Here is a 23584-nt window from a genome sequence, read left to right as displayed (position 1 = left end):
TCACCATCATTGACGTGGTGGCATGATGCATTTTACCCACATAACTTTTTGCCATTTTGTTGTCGGGAAATCTACGTTTGCCACCATGCATGTACTGCAGTAAACTAAATTGTAATGCAATCCCCTCTGGTTTCCTCACCAACGCTACTAGTTTTCATGAGGCGTACTATACAACAATGGTCTCCCAGCAATGACATCCGGTGAAATCGATTATATAATCCTTGGACTACTGGGATGAGGCAGCATTATATATATATATATAATGCATCTTCCAACTCACTATATTAAAAATAACAGTTAAAGGCCATGAACCGTATATATGTTTGCAAATCAAATACCCTTACATTAAGTCAGGACCAAACACATATTCACAAATTCTTCAGCATCAATGATAACCAAGAGGTCCATATATGACAGTTTAATAAAAAAATTGTGTATGGCTTCTTGCTGAAGATCTCTGTTTGACAGGTGTTTGATTCCAGTCCCTGATTCCACACAGCATGTTGGTAAATGATGACCTGATAATTAGACAATAAGAACTATGTCAGCAAAGAACAGAATTCAGTACCTTTGATCTGAAGGTCATTAAATGGTAGCTTGCCTTTATACTAATTGGTACCAGCAATCTTGTACATAAACAGCCAAAACAATAACATATTGTCTAGTATACATTTTAAAACCACACATCCCAACGTTGGTAGGCTTGGAAGGAAAATGCCATCATGTTGTATTCTTGTATTCACATGGAATTATTACTATATACCTAACTTTCTGTAGTCCATGCTATTGCAAATTCCTAGGAGGTTGGCTGCTAATTTAAAGTGTTTGCTATAGTTGAATTACAATCTATAGCCTTTAGATTGTAACTAAGTATCCCAAATCCCAAAAGGAGGAGCCCAATCAAAATCTGCCACATCCAATGTGCATCCAATAAAAACCCAACTCTATTGATACTATTGAAGAAATACACACCTAGAAAGTACCTATTTCCCTGGTAAGCTGCTTTATCATGAAATCGTGGTCACTGCAACCAACATCCTCCATCCATGTAGCACTGATTTCAGTCTTCTCATTCTGCTAACCTGTATTTTTCAAATGAGTTTTATCAGCATTTATGATTAAGTATTTGCAGACTGAAAACATAATCCGAAATTAATGTTCATCCATCATAAAGCAAATCTATTTCAGTACTTACCCTTCATTCTCTTAGTAACAACCCATCAAAAAACATGACCTAGTATCTTAGTTTTGTTGCAGCAGTCGTTAACTCATATCCACCCTAACTAGATTCAACCATACATTACCAAAATAAAAAAAAAAAACTGTATAACATAAGTCCATGGCCAACACATATCTACAGGCTAACAAATTGTGATACATTCCACCCAAAAATGGCCATGTCAAACTGGCCCTCCACAAAAATCATAATTCCCAAATGTTAGCCATCCACAAAAAGACTTCCCAATGTCACGTAGAAAACTAATCATCTCTGTGAGTCTCTCTATGAGCCTCACTACCACCCTCTAAGTCAGTGTTCTGATAGCTCATTAAGAGCTTCTCATGCTCTGAGAAATTCCTTCTCAACTCTGCAATATCACCCAGCATGGAGTCTAGTTTTGCCTTGTACATTTCTGCCTCAGTCTTGTTTCGTGCATTCTCCTCCGACAGACGAATATATGCCCTACTATTCTTCATTGAAGGAGATGGGTCTGGAATCACCATGTGACCCCTCCCTACTGCATATCCAGGTCTGTTTCCCAATACCTCTTTGAACACACTCTCAGCTGCCTCTTCAATATCCTCCTCAGATTCCTTTTCAGCTAACCTCTCCATCATAAGATTCTGGAATATTCAACATGAAAAATTACTCCCCAGGTTTAACACCCACACCAAACCATTTATCAGAAAAACTGAAATTAGGAACTCTCTTACGTAATTATGTTCAGTGGCTGCGTTGATCCATTTACCCTTCCAGGTTGACCAATGTGTTTGCCTATAGAAGGCAACCATGTTCAGTGCTGCCTCCCGCTGAAACACACAATTGAGCTCAAAAGTTAGATACACTTTTTTGACTCATTAACTGATTAGCAATTTATACCCCTTGCTTAATTGCAAACCTTCTCCTCTAAAATGCGTATAAAGGATTTGCGGCCACTAGTATGCTTGACCTTCAGTTTAGATCTATTTGAGCTGTTTCGCATGGACTTCTCCTACATGAGAAACAATCGATGGTTAGTATATAATTTATGACCTACTACCTTACTCGAATTCAAATTTGTGGCATACACCATTAGGGTTCAAACGATGAGGTCAACAACATATATGTAAACCACCAATCTGACCAAGATAAATTTTAATGACAGTAAATGCATCTCTATAAATTCACAGACTGGTTTACCTTGAATGCTGCACTTGCCCAGTATTCACATAGCTTTTCCCAAACATTTTTCTCCACCTTGTCCGTCCCACCACGTAGGGCCTCTTGATGTGATGCATATTTTAAATAAATTTTATGTAGTACATAATTATAAGTATTGTACTTATCTGCCAAATGGTTGGAAACCATCTCACGATGGTTGTCTCTACTCCAGTCAAGAACAAAATCAGCCTGCGAGATATACAAAAACAGACCTAGTTATATATAGATGTCTACACAGTGTATTTACGCCAACCCTTCTAAATATACCAGCTGAATAAGTTTGTTATCACTAGGTAAAAAGACCTACCCTAACACGGTCTATCAGCTCTGTCTTCTCGTCTTCAGGTACACGACTCCAACTAGCATGCCTCATGTCGGCATAAACTTTAATTATCTCCGTTAGTCGTCCAGTGAATAAGCAAGCATTCTCACATGATGGCCCCCGATGACCATCTTGTATAACCAGAGGTATCTTACCCACTTTCCTCATTCTTTTAAATAGCGTGCCCTTCGCTGGCCCTCTACCTCTTTTCTTAGTAGCTGGTTCTACATGAAGACATCAATTTGAGTGTAAATTCAATAAAAAAATAAATCCAAACTCAATTATTGCAGACAAAGTGCACACTAAGCACTATATATCTACACATGCTGATTGTAGTATCCAATACTACAATCAGCTAAAGCACATAACGTACATATTTGTGTGCCTTACTTGTGTTAGGGACAACATCCTCTTCAACTTCTGGAGCAACCAATGCCCCTTCTATTTGCACAGCTCCTCCTACATCCTCAGTTGAATCATCTGGTAACGGCTCGTCCCGCAACATGGTTCTCGGATCCGGTGCCTCTGGTTCTTGCTCTTGGCTGCGGCATATCTCAGCCCTTCCATGTCTGACTCGGCCCCCCCGAAACTTTATTGATCTCCTCATCTTTGGGTAAGATGGTAGCTGGGAAATCCTACTGCTTCTTCTGACTGCACACAGGAAATTATATCATTAGAATGTGAAACAAAATTGACCTTTGACTTTTACCCCTCTCCAGCATGTTCCTGGTAGAGCCAGGTTGACAAAAATCACTACTGGTGGCATTATAATTTACACCCATATGTATTCTGGCCAGATAAGTCACTTCAGAAACAGGACCTTATTGTCCTGTTTTTAACCCCATCACGTAGGGCTTTCACTAATTCAAACTAGCCAATATCAAATCCAACAAATTAATGTTCCTATGGAATTAAAATAACACATCTTATGGAGTTTGCCGTTAGGCTACTAATTTCTATTATATTGAAATACTGGCTTGCCCATAGTCGACATCAACTACCCCTAAAAAGTTTCAAACAATGCAGACTAACTGCTATCTCCGTTAACGGATTTCACATACATTTCCACATGCTATTTTATCGCTAACCAAACATATATACGTTCTTTACCAATGGCAGGGGGAGGAGTTCATACCACACATTTAACAGGCTGTTTTGAGTGAGTACCATGATATGTAACTTAAACTGCCACTTTTCAGTATACAATTCAAAAAATGATATGATATGTCAAGTATCTACCCTATATTTGTATAGAGACGTTACAAAATAGGACCCAGCATGCACAGTTCTACACCATCGTCATCAAAACCTATACTGAGATATACAAAAATTTGAAGAATGGGTAAGGCTGCCTAAACCAAACGCCTTAACCAAGCGTTTGGTTCTTGTGTGCAAAACCCATCAGGTTTTGATAAACCTACCCATTATTGCAGCATATATTCACCCTCACTAGTTTGGTGCCTCAGACTGCTTAAGACGCTTGGTTATCAGGGGGAGAATCACATAAAGCACGATGGAATGCAATACGTGGTGTACCTACTTGTCGCTCAGGTTTGGTCAGCAGAGGTGAAGAGTAGATGAAGCAGACCTTTGATCTCCCGTGAGTGGTTTCAAAAAGAAGAGGAAACCAGTGTGTTCGAAAATAACCTTACCTCTTATATATTCGATGCCAAAATATGAAGCAGACCTTTCAGCTCCTTCAAAGGAAAAACGCAGGGACCTATCTGTGCATGGGAGTGAACTGAGGCTGCTTGTACGCGTAGCGTAACCCCAATAGTCACCTTTAATCTTCTCATATCTAGTTTTCATATCCAGCTGTCATGGAAAAAGTACAACTCTGCACATTAATGGTGCTGTGGCCCCCACCAGAGGCGCCACTTCCCAGCCTAAATCAGCTTCTTATTTTTTTCAAATGTACCGCCCTTTATTAAAAACTTCTCCCGCCTCCATTTTACCCATTTTGAACTTCAATGATTGATAGCCCGTGATCTTCTCATAGCGGCCTGGAACTGATTTACTCTCTCAATCTTTATATTAATGGTTATCCGCTTGTTAATGGTTTATAACTTAATTCCAACAACTGAAATTCTACATATGTGTCATCTTAATTAAATTGCCAAAACTTTATAAGGCCTCATTACTTGCCAATTTCAATTTATTTACATTGAGGAATTTATTGGTTATTACTTGTTTATGAGTCTGCCTGGTAGTGTTACTGAATTTGTATAGAGACATGCTTTATACAAATTTGACATATTTAACAGCCAGATTTATAAACAAGATTATTTATAACCAGCGTTTCCACACCTTAAACATAAACTCTTATGCAAAACAGAGGTGTCTGTTCCAATTCTGCTCATACTTTATATCTTCACAAATTAGATATCATTTGTCAAAGCACTGTATTTCCAGATCCAACTTGCCAAAAATTATCGAACTTGATTATTCCTGCTATGTAAAATGCCCACACATCAATTGGGAATTTAACCTTCACAGTTCCCTTCCTAAATGTGAGTATGAAGCTCAACTTTAAAATCAACCCTATTAAGGACTTTTATCAATGTAATGTTACTCTGTTAGATAGTTTGCAGCCTATCTAACAGAGTTTCCTGGACAACTTCCTCAATAGCAGTCTATAAACCAGGAGTGGAACAAAGGTGACGATCTTGTAACCATTCATGACAACCTGCATGCACTGTCAGGGATTGCCAAAATAGCCCCAATTGTCTCTAATCTGCTTGCTGGACTGAGTATAGCAGGAATCTTATGATGACTCACCATTTAACCCCTAATTTTTTAAATCTAACTTCATGATCTTAATGCTGATAGATAGTTAGAAAATAAATTGCACTGAAACAAACTGACCCCACAGTATATTGTGAACCCAGATCATGCACTGTGGTCTCTGCATCTCATCATATGCTTAAATGTTGTTATATGATCTTAGATACATATAAATCTCATCACTGCCTTCATGTTGTTAGTCTTTTAGAGTCCTCTATCGAAAACACTTAATCAATTAAGTTAGTAGCAGGTAATTACAGTTTCACTTAGCCCGAGCTGTTGCCTTAATTATTATGAATTAAGGCACAGAGGATCAATTTCCATACATATTTGCTCCATCATGTTACAATATTCATGATTACAAAAAATTATGAATATTTCAACCATTTAACCTAACTGTCTATGACTTAAATGCAATTCTGACATACTCTTGCCAATTAATGCACTTAGTCCCCATCATATAATTGGTGGATTAAGAACCCATCCCTTGTGCTAGTATCTACATGAATATATACCTGCACATATTTCTACTTATCCAATTGTGAACACCCCAATGCTTCCTTCTCCCATGGACAGTAATGCTACATATGTATGCATTTTGTGGACTATGTTAATCAACACTGCATGCGACAAATCACCCCAACACATATGATATCAATGTAGTTTCCCATAAACTTCTCCTATCTACAGATTAATGAGTGGTAGCTGTACCAATTAACCTTAAACAGATCTAGCAATCTAATTGAAAGTACCACTTATTAGAGACTGCAACCATTTAAATAAAGTTACTGTCCTTCTTTTTTCACTGCACGCTAAATTTACCCACTTGCCATCTATATAATCATTATGCATCCATTCTTAATCCTCTATCAGTGGAAGGAGTCAACAGCTGTGTTTAATACATTTCAATAAAATCTACCAATTAAGATACATTACTGCAAAATGGATTTCTAGATGGGTGTGTTATAAATTCAGTTTTTAGTTTCTTATTTCTTTCAGTAGGAGATAATGAATAGGAAAACACACCCATCTTATGGGGGACTAACAAATTTCCTTGCTTGAACAGCCACCTTGTTGCATCCAGACTGGGAGAAAGTGGTCTGGTTATGACCAAGGATATGCCAACCGCCCAAGGTCCTGCACATGGAAGTCAGCCCACAAAATTAATTCAGACCAGAATTCATCTAATTGTCGTAATATGATGAACAGTTTAAATACCCTATACCATATGTTGCATAAGGCCTTTATGCAAAAAAACTTTATCCCTACCATAGTCGACCATAATAACCTTTGCAATATTTGTGGACAGAAATCCAAGTTGGTATTACTGCACTTTCCACTATATGTTAGAGGAAAAAACATGAAAAGTTTAATTGATTAGTCAAGTATATTAGAGTTATGGACAATTATCTGCAACAAACATCTAGCAACAGAGCATGAAATGATATATGCAGCCTGCCAATGAAATTGCACTGAAATTTACTAATTCCAAACGAGCAACCAACATGCTAGTGAAGATAGCACAAGTATTCTTAGTTACAAAATGTATTATAATCTGTTAATATTACTTAGATGATATATAATTAAGCAACTGTAAATATATATAGTGTTGTGACCCCGGAAACCCATCACTTGGTGGCAGGGAAAGGAGATCCATCAACGATAACATAGCGACAAATACGTTACAATGGAGCCCGAGCTGTTGGTAGCGTAGACCTCATTAGCTTTAAAGTGCAAGCACTTAATCTGCACACAATAAGGAGTTCCACTATGAGTTACTCTCTACCATCTTAATTAGATTGCACAAGTATATTCACCCTCTAAAATCCTCTAAAATGCCTACATGTACCATTTCAATGTCACCATGCTTACACACCATACGCATTGTAAAATGAATAGTGTTGGTAGGATTGGGAAAACAGATTGCCTTGCGAATTAGAATGACAACTCTAGTTTTCATATTTTCAACTTAAAGGTTACAAATTCACAGCACATATCTACATTACCATCAGAATCATCTGTCTCCCCAATTGGCTGATGGGTGGTGTCGTTATCAGAGTTATCATTGGAACTTATGTCGTCCAGTGTCGCTTCATCGTCAACTGGTTGGGCCGGGCCCCGAGCTGAGATGGAGGTTGGAGCAACGGCCAAATGCTCCTCATCGACTCGGATAAGTGGTTCGGGCATGGCTTCATCGACAGCAAGACTAGGGGGATAGTTGTTCAAATTCCCCCCCTCATCGACATCAAGGTCATCCCCTGATGACTCAGCATCATCCAGCATCTCTTCAACTTGGGCCATTGCGCGAATGTTATAAACATTCCTACTTGTAACCTTTTGCACGACATTCCAACTTCCTCCCAAGATCGGATCGGACAGGTAAAATACTTGCATTGCTTGGCACGCAAGTGCGAAGGGCTCATCTTTATACCATTGCCTATCCGTATTCACTATGGTTAAGTGGTCCCTGACACGTATCCCCCTTCTTGGGTCACCAACGGCATACCAAGTGCATTGAAAAAGATAAACCTTGCGCCAACCCATGTAGCGTATTTCTATTATATCATTCAGAACACCGTAGAAGTCACAAGGGGATCCCTGATGCTCTCCATGAACCACCACCCCGCAGTTTTGAGTGCGGCAATGCCTTTCCCGCTCCTTAGTATGAAATCGAACACCATTCATTATGCATCCTGCATAAGATGCGACTGTCGGTTCTGGTCCACATGCTAATGCATATAACTCATCAGAAATCGTCGTTGGAGCCACTGCACGTTTCTCTCGAATCTATGTTCGAAATGGACAGAAAAAGCAAAATCAGAGTTTTCCCAACTTAATATTTTAAATCAATAATAACCCAAAATGTATCCCCATAAAGCCACAAACAGGATAAAAAATCTTACGCGTGCTCTAAACCACGCGTGAAATTGACGCTGGTGCCTACGGTCGATGTTATGAGGGTCCTCTTCAACAATCTTGTTATAGTGATCCCTGTGAAGCAGTGCATGGAATTGTTACATTGGAGACTAGTAACAATTAGGTACCCATTACTAAAGTTAGTAATTCAAGATGGATGTACATACTCAATGTATTGCTCAACCTCCAGGCAATTATTTAGTATATACCATCGGGCCTTGACCATTAGTGTGTCGGCTAATTTATGTGAGTACGCAGTCCCCAATGGCCTAACCTTTTGAGAGAAAACAGATAAACTTCCAGCATTTCCCGACTCAGGCCCATCAATGGGTACATCAGTATTGCGTTCCTCTCGATGATATTTAGTTTCTATATCATGAAGGTACATAGAGCAAAAGGTGAGGCACTCGAGATGCACATATGCCTCAGCGATTGAGCCTTCAGGCCTAGCTCTGTTTCGGACGTACCGCTTGAACTTTCCTAAATACCTCTCAAACGGATACATCCATCTATATTGCACGGGTCCAGCTAGAAGAGCCTCTTCTGGCAAGTGAATAGATAGGTGTACCATGATATCAAAAAAAGCTGGAGGGAAAATCATTTCTAGTTTGCACAGAATGATGGGAATATTAGCTTGAAGTCGATGCAACACTGATAGGTTCAAAGTTCGGCAACATAATTCTTTGAAGAATGCACTCAACTCTATTAAGGCTTGACGCACATCGGCCCGTAAGAACTTGCCTATAACAACTGGCAATAGTTGTTGCATAAAGACATGACAGTCATGGCTCTTCATTCCACTGATCTTTCCCTCACTAGCATTGACACACCGGCCTATATTCGATGCAAACCCATTAGGGAATTTCACTTTGCACAACCATGCACAAAAAGCCCTTCGCTCATTTAAATTTAACATGTAGCAACCAAGACCCATTCTCTCAGACTCGCCATCATGTTGTAAATGCAATTCTTTCCTTATTCCGAGATTTGCCAAATCCCTACGCGCATTGGCAGAGTCCTTAGTTTTCCCTTCAATGTTCAACAAAGTTCCCAACACATTATCGCATATGTTTTTTTCAATATGCATTACGTCCAGGTTATGTCTCAAACCCAAGGATAACCAGTAGGGAAGCTCAAAAAATATGGATTTTTTGGTCCAGTTAAGATGATTGGCCGTTCGTTTCCTCTTCGAAGAAGATTTACCCAACTGAAAATGTGACACCTGACTTAATTGTTCTAGCAATTCCTCTCCCTCGACCCTTGATGGTTGGAGTTGGTGCTCTTCATACCCATTAAATGCATTTTTCTTGCGTCTCCAAATGTGATCTAGGGGCAACCATCGTCGATGACCCATATAGCAATGTTTGCGGCCATATACCAGCCATTGAGAATTTGTGTCAGATGTACAATACGGGCATGCCAACTTGCCTTTCGTGCTCCAACCGGAAAGATTGGCATATGCGGGGAAGTCATTGATAGTCCAAAGTAGAGCTGCATGCAACGTAAAGTCTTGCCCACTGTACGCATCATAGGTATGAATACCCTCTACCCATAACTCCTTCAACTCATCAAGGAGAGGACGCAAGAACACATCAATATCATTACCTGGTGACTTTGGGCCAAGGATTAGCAACGATAACATTGTGTATGGATCTTTCATGCATGCCCAAGGCGGCAAGTTGTAAGGCACAAGAAGTATCGGCCAAATGCTGTACGGCCTACTCATGTTATTGAATGGGTTAAAACCATCACTTGCTAAACCAAGTCTAACATTTCTCGGATCTTCGGAAAACCTGACATGTACGTTATCAAAGTCCTTCCAAACCCTAGAATCTGAAGGATGTCGCATGCATGTAGGATCTTCAACACGGCCCTCTACATGCCATCGCATGGCCTGGGCTGTCTTCTTTGACATATAAAGCCTCTGCAATCGTGGCTTAAGGGGGAAATATCGGAGAACTTTTTTTGGTAACCTTCATTGGTGAATTGTGCTTTGTTCCCACCTAGAAGCTTTACATTTAGGGCACTCATTTAACAATGCATTTTCCTTCCAAAACAGGACACAATCATTTGGGCAGATGTGTATCTTCTCGTAACTAAACCCCAATCCACGCTCCAAGCGACGGGCATCGTTATATGAGTCAGGGAAAGATGCCTTTGGAAATGCCTCTTGCAATAACTTTATGACCATATCGAATGACTTCACGGTCCAACCGCCAATACTCTTTATGTGAAGAAGCTTGACGATGAATGATAGCTTTGAAAACTTAGTACATGAAGGATAAAGTGGGCGTCGTGCATCAGAAACCAACTCCTCGAAATTAAAGATAGTTCGACCATCAAAGGTCTGATCTTGATCATCGGCATCTATGGAGCCATCATCAGTAGAATGATGATCCATATAGGACCCATGGCGGATGTCATCAAACATCTCTTCTAGATCATCAATATAATCATAGTTAGCCGAGGTATCAGCTTCTTCCTCGGCAGAGAGTGCAGCAGAAAGGAAAGGGTCATCTTCTCTATGGAATATCCAATCCGTATAAGTTGGATCAAAACCTCTGAAGAACAAATGATCCTCGACTATACGAATAGAGTGGAAAGCTCTATTCCGACATCTTCTGCATGGACACCTAATCTGATCAGCGTTAGGAGTGTGGGCTAACACCATAGAGAGGAATTGTCTAACCCCTTCAGCATACTCAGTGAATGCAATCTATCTTCAATATGCATCCAAGCCTTATCCATCTTATGAAGCTGACCAGGTAGTAGAAAAGAGTATGTTAGTGTTGTAATTTGAAATGGGTGTGCATGGAATAAGCTGGTCCAACTTTCTAATATACCAGCTGAATAATTGGACAGATTTCAAACAAACTACCCTAATGCCTGGATCTAAATAGGTAGCCGACATTAAATAGCAGACTTCAGTTTCAATCTAGATTATTATCAACTGAAAGAGCAAATAAGTGAATAAATACACACTCTTGGCTGGTTGTGCTGTGCAGGTACTAGCTGGGAACAGGTTAATTGGCGCAGTAGTGATCAAAAGAAGGTGTAATAAAATGACTTAGGTTTGTGGAATCACAGGTAATATGAACTTGTTAACAGGATTTAAAGTTGATAATTAACAGGACCCCCTGTTAGTGTGTTCTAACAAGAAATATGATCTATCTAAAATCCCCTACATTCCTGGCCAAATTGAAATGTATGTTATCAGAATACAAATAACATTTAAGGTACATGGAAACATAGATTGCTCTGTTTATGCCAATATTAATGTTTCCAGAAATAATAGGACAGTAAAAAGACCTATAGTCAACAGTTGTGTACATGAGGGAGCAACATGGGAGGAATGATGGTTCTCATGGTGAAATGGTCCAGTCATTTCCTGCACACAAATGGTTGTATGGTTGAAACACACAACCATTTGGCCACAGGGAGTGTAAATAAATTGAGCCAAAATGACATAGTAAATTCTAGTCACGCCTTGTCATTACTGCAAATTTATCATAATAAATATCCCAGCCCTGGTTGGAAATTAACATTCTAACTAACACTAAGTTATGCTCAGACTTTGAAGTACAAGTATATTAGAGTTATGTTCTGTTAATGAATTTCATGGTAGGCTGCTTTCATCAAGAACACCTATCTAGCAACATAAGCCTAGTGGTTTGGTTTCAATATAGCCATTAGCCGCTGAGACAGAAAACAGAGGTTCATATACAGACTACTGGGACCAGATGAAGCAGATTATTAATATACAATCAGTTGAAAACGAAACATAAAATTAAAAGCCATTAGACTGCATATGCACTGCAGTCCCATATTAACAAGATTATCAGATAGGGCATATCCACCCTATATGATAATCTTGTACATAAAAAAAAAAATCTCTAACTATCGATCTCATTTAGGAATGCCAAACGTGAGTGGCAAATCTAGCTGGTGGCATCAGTTCACTATTGTAATGCATATAAATAAGGACAATAATGAGTAAGGCACACTTCCCTTTTGATCAAGGAAGATGGTGACTATAGCAATTCATGTGCTTTCAATAGTCTAAACCAGTTCACTACAATGACAGCAGCAGAGAACAGAAGTCAAAAATTCTTCCCAAAGACTAGCATTCTGCCTTGTACATTTTAATAGCTAACATCGTGAATAAGTTGTCTATATGACATATGATACAGACTTAGCAAATAAAGACATGAGGAATCTTGCACCAAATTATAGTTCTAACATAAACTTTCACATCCCATTCTGACTAACCTGTGCTCTAATAACAGAACTTTTTCTTGTATAGGTTTCAAATTATCGTTATTCAATATTAGAACTCTAAGCTTCGTGTACAGACCAAATTGATAGACTTCAGAAGAAGCTGTAAACTCCATCAAAAAAAGTTAAGCTTCCTGCCTGCTGCTCATACCAACTGCAATCAATTTCGTTGGCTGCTGATCCACATGGAATTTCCCGACCATTCCTACTGACAGCCTACAAAAAATAGAGGGCTTTATCAAATCCAGACATCAGTTAGATACATCATTAGATTCCTTCGGTTATTTAATATACTGTAACTTAAACAGCCTTTCCAGAAACGGACCATGAAGGAAAGGATTTTATAATTTACAGGGCAGGACCAAAGGGAATGAGATGTATTAATAAAATTGCCTAATTCATGGGAAACATTAAAAGACATCGCAGCGCAAATAAGGGATTGCAAATATTCAGACCAATATCCCCGACCCAACAAGCTAAGTCATAGAAGGCAATGCTGAAATTAATTAGGTTTGTTCTATAGTTGAATCTTAGGTAGGTTCAATTTGGAATTGGACATTCAAAGAAAGCTATGCCTTGGAAATCACATCTAAATTTGTAACTAAGTTGGCTGGCGTTATACCAGAATGGTACAACAGCTTTCATTACTTCATTCTTAATTGAAAGCGATGATCCAATCTTGTATAAATCTCAGTAGGGCTTCGATAAATTAGAAATAACTGGTCTGGCACAGGACGGGTACATAATCGAAGCCCAAATTTAATATTTAACATCAATTGTTGGTAACTGGATGCATGCTTGTAGTTATTTAAAAACATGAAACAGATATGTTTCAGATTGGAATGCAACAAGGAATTTTTTAAACGGGTACACTTAACATGTTAATGCAAGGCTAGTAAGGACAACGCCCTCACCTATATTACGCAAAAATAGATTAACATGGAGGAACCAATCTCCACACTCCAATATTTACATAAATAATATATACAAATCTGTACATACATTGCTTCACAACAATCGGGGCTACCTAATCAGCAGAAATTCCAGAGCTAAATTAGGGATGATCCGTGGCACCTCCATCCATGTGTATTTATTGACGATAACAAATTGTGATACATGAATCAGATTTGCCACAACCATATCATAAGACAAGTAGAGATATCTTACACAGTATCTTCAAAGTCACCCCCAATGGTACACAATCATACCATTAATAGAGATAGAAGACGGAGGGAGAAGAATGTGAGGCTGACTGTGTCTATTTGACCCGAGAGAGGGGATGCACCAGAAGAGGGCTTCTGCTTCGTGCAGTAGGCTAGGGCAGTTGCTGGGAACTTTCTTCTCACTCTGCTTCGATGCACGGGTTGGGGACGATTTTACCCACAACGTGGGAAAGGACGCGACTATGGTGAGAGGCGGTGAGGTTGTAGGGCGAGTGCGATGTACGGTGACTGGCGAATGTTGGAGGGGAGAGGGGGGGGGGGGGGGGGGGGGGGGCGGCGGTTGTGAAAGAAAGGAAAGGGGTGGGGAAGATAACATCGGGTAAAAAGGATAGACCCGGTATCGCGCGGGGTATAGCGGGATTATTTGTTGTGGAATTAATTCCCTCAACATTAACTGATGGTATATTTCGTGGGATAAAGAATCAATATATTAGTGGCAAATATTAATTTACTCACGATTGCCATCTACTGGGGCGGTATAATTTTTGCGATGGATAATATTTCATGGGAATAAATCTCATTCTCGTGGGTACTAACTTTTAACCCACGACGAGGGAAAATTTCTGCAAATTTTAATTCCCATTAACACACAGTTGTGGGATCAAAAGTATTTTCCGTGATTAAAACTCCTATTACCACTATACTGTTGTCACCGAAGGAATCTCATGGTAAAAGGCTGGTTTTGTTCCCATGCTTTGTTTTGGTGACAAATAGCCACTATAACACACGATGTTCTGTCATGGAAAAAGAACCCGTGACAAAAGCTACTATTTGTTGTAGTAGCTAGGTTGGGAGATGGACTCATCTCAATTCATCTTAATTGAATTCAAATTTAAGTCTAACCCAATATTTAAATTAGAACTTTCAAATCACTAAACATTATTTAATTCATACAATTATCTTAATTTTCTATCAAAAAAAAAATTCTTAATTCAAAATCTTTTTATCCATAACTTTTTTCAATTTAACACCTCTTAATTATATGCAGAATCCGTACACAATCTTTTTCAACTATTTATAATAAATATATCTAAACTCATTTTACATGGACCACATAAAACATATGATTCTATCATCTCAACTTATTACTATTTATAAAATAATTCAATTCATCTCAACTTCGCTAACCATCCAAACGTAGCCATGCAGAAGGATGAAGATCGTCATAAAGGCAGCGCTGTAGTACTCGATCTAATATCATAACACCAATTATAGGTTTTTATAGTATTTATAGCTTTCATCTTCCATTTACATATATCTAACCAATATTAAAACTACAGCAAAAGCATAGTCGATCGATTACTTAAGATCGATGTAAATTAAATTAAAAACTTTTCTCCTCTTTTGGATATATATATATATATATATATACAGATCAGCAAATTATTATAAAAGTGATCCAAAATATTAGAAAGGGACAAAAAAACATTTTGTTTGACGGACACTGATCGATCCCCGGGCCATGATTAGATCATATATTAATTCCCTACATTATTCTCTCTCTCTCTCTCTCTCTCTCTCTCTCTCTCTCTCTCTCTATATATATATATATATATATGTTTCCCTCATGCAAGTTGTAGAGGACTGCTGCCAGCTCACTGCTGTATATTATAATTATCTGCCTACGCGGTTTTGAAATATTCCATCTTTAATTTTTTTTTTTTTTTTTTTATCCTTTTCTGGCAGAAGTATACTTTACGTCTAAAATGATCGATTAGAAATTTTTAGAGTAATAAAGAACTGTTCATATGCATTGTAATCGAGTTAGATAACCTATATATATATACAGTGTTTGAAATCTAATATCTAGTCTTCCAGCTGCATGCATGATCAGGTTGAAAGTTTGAACGGGACCACTAGTGTCCAGAGTACTTTAATTTTGATGAGTAAACTCAAGTAAAACAATTCACTCATGATCATCAATTAATTTACTACCTTTTAGCGCCCCTTTTCCTTTTTTGACATTCTAATTTTTGCTGTCAATCATAATAATAATTACCAAGATCATCTTTATTTGCTGAGTAGTAATGATGTCGGATGTGATATCTCATTTGTACTTGATCGTCAATCGTTCATGAATTCGACCGGTGGAGACAATTACTTAAGCAAATCATGGCAATATTGGTGAGAATATTAAAGCTCCATAAAAATTCCTTCCTATTTTTATTCTAAAGAAAACCCCATATATATCATGATGTTCAACATACCAATTAAGTAATATAAAAGAAGAGAGTATGCATGCAACCTTACGCTAATTAGATCAAATTCCATTTCTCTGTCATCGATGATCTTCCATCCGATTTCCACACAGACTTAATCATCTTTTTCGCTGTGCGTTTCACGACGATAACAGCTCTGTCGAAACATAATAAAGCATATATATATATATATATAAATGTAAGCAGTGGAAAGAAAGAAAAAGAATATTCAGAATAGTATATTGATTAACACATGCAACAAAAGAACTACGTACGTACGTATATACGTGCTGTGGTCTAGGATTAATGTACGTACGTACCCGTTCATTGCAATCATATTTCCCTTAATTGGAAGGGCGGTGACAGTTCCGTTCAGGTCGTTCAATTCAATTATCGCATTGTCCCTTATCTCGGATGACGATATGATTTTCTTATCCTTATTCAGGGCACCCTCAAAGTAAGCGAGCACTTCAAAGTCACGGTCGCGATTATATTCAATGCCAATATCCGCGTAGCAGATATACCTGTGCTCACCAGCTGGGATTTTACCTGGACTCGCCTCTGATAGAAAGTTGCCAGGATGCACCATCACATCCACTTTCATTGTGACGTCGGACGTGTTTTTAATCATTGTGTTTCTTGACCAAAGTCTGACCACCATTGGATTGCCAAAAAGTAACTGCGCGCGAGATCATTAGCACAGAGAAATTAGTCATGTTTTTCACAATTAGGACAAACTTCGTACAATATATATGATGATTTTATCAATATATGTCACTTCCGAGGTTTCAACAAGAATGATCATGAGTAATATGATTGGTAACATATATAACGTTAAATAAATTCAATTCAATTCAATTAAGGCTAGCTTGTCCCACATAGAACTTAAAGTGGGGATCCCAAAAAAGAAAAGATCATGAGAAGATCAATTAATCTTATATGTAGCAGAACTCTCTTCGTGTATATAATCACATATGTGTATGCATCATGGTACGACAGGCTTTGAAGTGATAGTCAAGAAGATTCGTGCACTAAACCGGACAAATAATCCGATATAACTCACCAGGAGCTGGAAAAATGTTGATTTTTCTTACTTATTATTTTGTCGAGATTTATCTTCTAAACTGACCTAAAACGATCGAGTTATATATATATGTTAAAACAAATTAATGATGATCAAAACTTTGGGGAAAAACAAATTATAAAGCATTTAGTACCCTAATGAAAACAATTATTCTGATCATCACAACGTCAAGTCGTGATTAAATTAGCAAAAACATACAGGAAACAAATTAATGAAATAGCATCCTAGCTAAAAACATATGGAATTAATAGAATTCTTCATGAGCTTATAAGGAAGGAAAATCAGAAGGCACAAATTAGCAAAGATATATATATATATACGAGGACGAGAGAGAGAGAGAGAGATTACTCTGCCGAAGGAGTCCACCGGAGTGAGTATCAGTATCCGATCGAATGTTCCAACTTAGCTTCCTCTTTAAGCTTTCATATATGTTCAAGCTTCCTCTTCAAGTTTCCTTCTCCGTTAACATACGGTAACTTATAATGAGAAAAATACATACACGCAACCTTATTTTTTTGGTTTTCTTGTTCCCATATTTTTTGGGCCAGGGAGACGTTTTTATGCCATAAAATATTAATATAATCGTAAAATAAATCAAGGCATATTAATTTATATATATATTTACAATTATTCTAATGGAATTAACATTTTTCTTTGCTGTAAACGCGTGGTGAAGTTGATCGGCCCAAATGAAAATTTTCTAAATTAATTATGAAGTCAGGCCCTGGCCCATAAAAGTGTATAGACAAAATTAGGAAGAGAAACATGCATGTTGGGTGTAATGCCATCTCAAATCGAGAGAGTTAGCGAATATATCATTAATATTATGAGTAGGCTTAAACTTGTTTTGCATGCATGGGTTCGACACTTGACCAATGTTGTTTGCAACTCATGTACGTGATCGGTCTCCGAAAATTATTGCCTGGCCTTTAATTATCAGCATCGTCGACACCATTAATTTTAATTCATCCACCTTCCCATGCAAAACAAACCTGTGATCATCCAAACAAATAAAAGAAAAATTATTTATTTCCAAATGAATAAAGGGATTTAAAGCCAAAAAGAAATATTACAGAAGCTAGCTAGCAAACCTTAGGCAAGAACTTGCAAACATCAGACACGTACGATAGCCGATACATGATGATCATGATCTCGATCTTCTGCGCGCTACAAGAAGAGAAAGAGGCCGAAGATGGAACAAAGCAACCTCAGAATGCAGCTTGTTAATCCTTGTCCTTTTTCTTATATATATATATATATATATATATACATAGGTAGAAGCGACTGAGTCCCCTCAGCAATTTCCTGGATGATTCTCAGAACGCCGTAAGAAGGAAATGGAGGACGACCTGCATGTTCTGGGTAACTTCACGAGGTCAATGGGGCCACCAGGTGTAATTTCACAACTTGGTATTTATAATTTATGGGCAGGGACTCATTGGACCGCTAATGGGTTAAAGATATGGACTGGATCCATCACAAGTGGGCTGAATATTATTTGATCATAGCAAATTAATTATTTTGTCTTTTCTTCCTTCTAACAAATTATTTTGTTTATGTAAATAAGTTTACCTACCAATTAAAAAGGTAAATTAATGTAATAAATGTCATTCTCGTGCTAAAAAAAATATGTGAGAGAAAATAAGATATAAATCTTAATTAAATTAAATATCTAAGTTGGCGAAAAGCTCCCTTAACCACTTGCAGACTTGCAGTAGTACTAATATATAGCTCCATTAATATATAATAAGATACTCCATACTTAGTAATAAGGATAAATTGTGTATGGAAATATTCTATATTTTTTTAAAATGAAAAATTCTTAGGACAAATTTGGAGAGTGGGAGAAATTTTTAGGATAGGCTTGGAAAGTGAGATGAGATGATAATTTTGTAAATAGTAATTAAATAGATTGTGAAATTGTAAAAGTAGTGAGATAGTTTGAGTTTAGTATTTTTGAGTTTTGGGAGATGAGAGAGAAAAAATTGAATAAGAAATATTATAAAGTTAAAATATTGTAATAATATAGTTTTATAATATTATTTTTGTTTTAAAATTTGAAAAAGTTAAATTGTTTTTTTTTTATTTGAAAGTTTGAAAAAATTGTAATAATTAGTTCAAAAATTTTGTATTTAAATTATGTTTGAAAATAAGATGAAATAAAATAAAATGAGATTAGATAAGAATTTTATATTTTATTTCATGTCCCAAACCTACTGTTACTTTTTATAATGGTTTTAATAAGATTCTAATTATATCATTTATTAGTCATTTTAAAATATCGATCCAAACATAGTTTGAGCTAGCGTCCTTGAAGGGTGTCACCTAGGCTAGCTAAAAATTAAAAAAAAAAAAAAAAAAAAAACAAAGAAGATTGGACAAATCATATTACATTAACATATTATATATATCTTCTATATATAAAAAGTGTGTATGAAACCGAAAATCTTGTTTTAACGGTTTTTCTTTTTTTTCCGTTAAAGTTAACACCGTTTGTTTTAACGGTTTGACATATAAAATGAAGACATAAATATTGAGAGAGATAGCATTCAATGTTGTTATATGATTTATTAATCACAATAATAATAATACTTAATAGTTTATATAATAATAAGTAATTAAAGATTAGTTATTATATTTTTCTCATTTTCCTTAACATATACACGTGTATTAGGTGTATAAGACGTAAATTCCTAAGTATAATATATGTGTATTATACGTTTCATTAACCCAGATTATTGAATATTTCAAATTTAAAAATCTCATATAATATATAATACAAGTGTGTTTAATCAAAGTGTTTTTTCTTTTCCCATCGTAGTAGGACATAACTTCCGCTAAGTCATATTCCACACGTAGGCTTGCTATGATGGGTACGTGACAAAGGCCATGATCCTTGAACTAATCAAGAAAGAGTAAATTCGGCCAACAACTTCAAAATATATTTTAGGATTTATATATATGCTATATATAGAAAATATTATACCACAAATTTTATGAAAAGATTATGTTTTAACTTTATGTTGTCCCTGATCGACTCAACCAACAGCAAAATAAGAATTTCAATGTTGTCTCTATTGATCATCTACAGGATGACATAAATTGATGAATAATAATACAAACATCAAACGACACATATTTTGAACTACCGTTTATGTTAGACTTTTATTAAATTTTTCGTATACATCTTTGCTAAAATTATAAATGTTATAAACATGTATTGGATTATATGATATTTTGAACTAATTTTTTTATTTTCTCTAATATGCCTTAAATTATTAAGCGACATCAATAATTTTTATAAAATATATATTATTTTTTATAAATAATCATTTCATAAAATTAGACAAACGTGCTTTGCACGTTGCTCCTACCTAGTATATATATATATTTATATAATATAGAGATGGTTTTACAAGTGCACGTTTACCCTACGATCTCATGATCTAGAAGGTCTTCGATTGACTTTGAACTCATCTTTTTCAACTTGCTCTCCTTATTAATTATTATTTTATTGTGGGGAAGAAACCTGGCCTGCCTAGATAAAATTATATTATATATCTAATCACATATATAATATATCAGATTATGTTATGAAACTAAAAAAAAAAATGATATTGTAAGAGAAAAATGATATTGCAAGAGAAAGAATTGTTATTCTAATGCAAAATTTGATGATTTATAAGTGAATGATATCTATATATATAAGAGTACAAAAGATTAGGTATAACTTAAGTCTTAATTGATGGCTAAAGATAGGTCTTAATTGATGGCTCAATGGTCTTAATTAATGGCTAAAAATTAGTTTTAATTGATAGCTCAATGGTTTTAATTAATGGCTAAAGATTGGTCTTAATTGATGGCTTCAATGGTCTTAATTAATGACTATGTATGGTCATACAATAAGTTTATAACACTCCCCTTTTGGATGACCATACATAAAAAATATGTCTCATTAAAACCTTACCAAGGAAAAATCCAGAGGGAAAAAACAAATGGCTAAGGAAAAAGAGTACAATATTCATATATATCGCCAAGTGCTTTAAGATTGCCTCATTAAAACCTTGTAAAAGAAAATCCAGTGGGATAAAACCTTAACGAAGGAAAAAGAGTACAATCAGCACAAGTCTTCAAGACATTACTCCTCTTGAAAAGTGTATGATAATAGGTTTTTAAGTTTTTGCATTCCAATGTTCTGCACAATCTTCTTAAATGTTGCAGTTGGTAATGCTTTTGTGAATAAATCTGTCAGATTATCACTTGACTGTATCTGCTTGACATTAATTTCACTTTTTTCCTAAAGTTCATGGGTATAAAAGAATTTAGGTGAAATATGTTTGGTTCTATCACCTTTGATATATCCTCCTCTAATTTGAGTAATACAAGCAGCATTATCTTCGTATAAAATTGTTGGACTATCATTAATCACTGAAAGACCACACTTTTCTTAAATATGTTGAATCACTGATTTTAGCCAAATGCATTCTCGACTTGCCTCATGAATTGCAATTGTCTCTGAGTGATTTGAAGATGTAGCAGATGGTGTTTGCTTGACAGATCTCCATGATATAGCATAATTTCCATAAGTAAATACATATTCAGTTTGAGATCTACCTCTGTGTGGATCTGAAAGATAACCTGCATTCGTATATCTAACTAATTGTGGACTTGAACCATGTTGATAAAATAATCACATATCAACCGTACCTCAAAGGTATCGAAGGACATATTTAATGTCATTCCAATGTCTTCAAGTTGGTGCGGAACTATATCTTGCAAGTAAATTAACTGAAAATGCAAAATTAGGTTAAGTGCAATTAGAAAGATACATCAGGGCTTCAATTGCACTGAGATAAGATATTTTAGGATCAAGAATTTCTTCATCATTTACACAAAGATGAAATGGATCTTTCTACACACCAAGTGATCGAACAACCATTGGAGTACTCAAGGGATGAGTTTTGTCCATATAAAAGTGTTTCAAGACTTTCTCTGTATAATTTGACTGATGAATGAGAATTTCATTTTGCAAATATTCGAGCTACAGGCCGAGACAAAATTTCGTTTTGCCAAGGTCCTTGATTTCAAATTAATTCTTTAAATATGTAACAGTTCTTCTGATTTCCTCAGGAGTTCTAACAAGATTTAGATCATCAATATAAACTGCAATAATAACAAATCTGGAGTCTGATTCCTTGATAAAAACACATGGGCATATTGGATTATTCTCAAATCCTTCTTTCAATAGATATTCGTTAAGGTGTTTATACCACATGCGTCCGGATTGTTTTAATCCATATAAAGATTTTTGAAGTTTAATAGAATACATATTTCTAGATGTATTCATATTAAAAGTTTCAGGTATTTTATATCCTTCAGGGAGTTTTATATATATGTCATGATCTAATGATCCATATAAATATGCAGTGACCATATCCATCAATTACATATCCAATCCTTTTGTAACTACCAAACTAATCAAAAATTTGAATGTGATTGCATCCATAATAGGAGAGTATGTTTCCTCATAATCAATCCCCGGTCTCATAATCAATCCCTGATTTTTGCAGGAAATCTTGTGCAACAAGTCGTGCTTTATATAGCACAATTTTATTGCTCTCATTACGCTTACGTATAAATACCTATTTATATCTACCAGGTACTACACCCTTTGGTAGCGAGTTTAATTCAGCTTTATACCTACAATTTCATTGCTCTCATTACGCTTACGTATAAATACCTATTTATAAAGGTACTACACCCTTTATACCTATTTATAAAGACCTCTCGCTTTGCTAGCGAGTTTAATTCAGCTTCAATAGCTGATTTCCATTTTGGCCAGTCATTTCTACGTCGACATTCTTCGACAGTTCTTGACTCAATTTCTTCATTACTTTTGGTAATGTCGAGTGCTATTTTATATATTTCCATTCAAAATTTCTCAAGTACTCATGAAATGTATCGAAATCTCGTTATTTTCAGGTACCTGTCCCTCTTCAAGGGAAGACATTTCATTAAATACCTCTTCAGGAGGTTCTTTTTCAGGAGATTTAGTCTCTTCAGGAGTATCAATTACTCTTATGGCCTGTGTTGTGGGTATAGACTCTTCAGGAGTACCAAATTCATTTTTTATTTTTCTCTTCCGAGGAATTTTGTACTTAGCACCAATAGGCCGTCTATGCTTCAAGCGTAGCTTAGACTCACCTATTGCTGTTTTGGTAACTTGTCTTTCAGGGATTGCAATCCTTGCTGGAATATTAACAGCATGAATATATGATTTTACCACACTTTTAGTATCAGTAAATACATCCGGTAATTGATTTACAATACTTTGCAAATGAATAATCTTTTGAACCTCTAGTT

General features: G+C 36.2%; 1 protein-coding gene and 2 long non-coding RNA genes across 5 annotated transcripts; all 3 read right to left on the bottom strand.

The window, feature by feature from the left end:
- Positions 1-235: 235 nt before the first annotated feature.
- Positions 236-2183, bottom strand: LOC122302187. Of its 2 annotated transcripts, none has more exons than XR_006240393.1 (4): positions 1933-2183; positions 1196-1842; positions 973-1082; positions 236-518 (listed from the first exon to the last, which is right to left on the bottom strand). It is a non-coding gene; the product is annotated as an uncharacterized LOC122302187 (long non-coding RNA). The 2 variants fall into 2 exon arrangements; XR_006240392.1 differs by having other exon boundaries at positions 984-1082; positions 1933-2182.
- Positions 2184-2374: 191 nt separating this feature from the next.
- On the bottom strand, positions 2375-10568 carry LOC122304902. The gene is made up of 6 exons (XM_043117166.1): positions 8429-10568; positions 7532-8312; positions 6552-7271; positions 3132-3392; positions 2727-2965; positions 2375-2608 (listed from the first exon to the last, which is right to left on the bottom strand). The coding sequence occupies exons 3-6, from the start codon at positions 6553-6555 to the stop codon at positions 2375-2377; spliced, it is 738 nt and encodes a 245-aa protein (XP_042973100.1). The 5' UTR covers positions 6556-7271; positions 7532-8312; positions 8429-10568.
- Positions 10569-12687: 2119 nt separating this feature from the next.
- On the bottom strand, positions 12688-18527 carry LOC122305078. 2 transcript variants are annotated; one of them, XR_006241027.1, is made up of 5 exons: positions 18313-18527; positions 17570-18213; positions 16458-16816; positions 16185-16294; positions 12688-12932 (listed from the first exon to the last, which is right to left on the bottom strand). It is a non-coding gene; the product is annotated as an uncharacterized LOC122305078 (long non-coding RNA). The 2 variants fall into 2 exon arrangements; XR_006241026.1 differs by lacking the exon at positions 12688-12932 and having other exon boundaries at positions 16080-16294; positions 18313-18522.
- Positions 18528-23584: the final 5057 nt, after the last annotated feature.

This window comes from Carya illinoinensis, chromosome 3 (assembly GCF_018687715.1).
Source record: "Carya illinoinensis cultivar Pawnee chromosome 3, C.illinoinensisPawnee_v1, whole genome shotgun sequence".
NCBI classification, from domain to species: Eukaryota; Viridiplantae; Streptophyta; class Magnoliopsida; order Fagales; family Juglandaceae; genus Carya; species Carya illinoinensis.
This window is presented reverse-complemented; position numbering and strand designations above follow the sequence as displayed.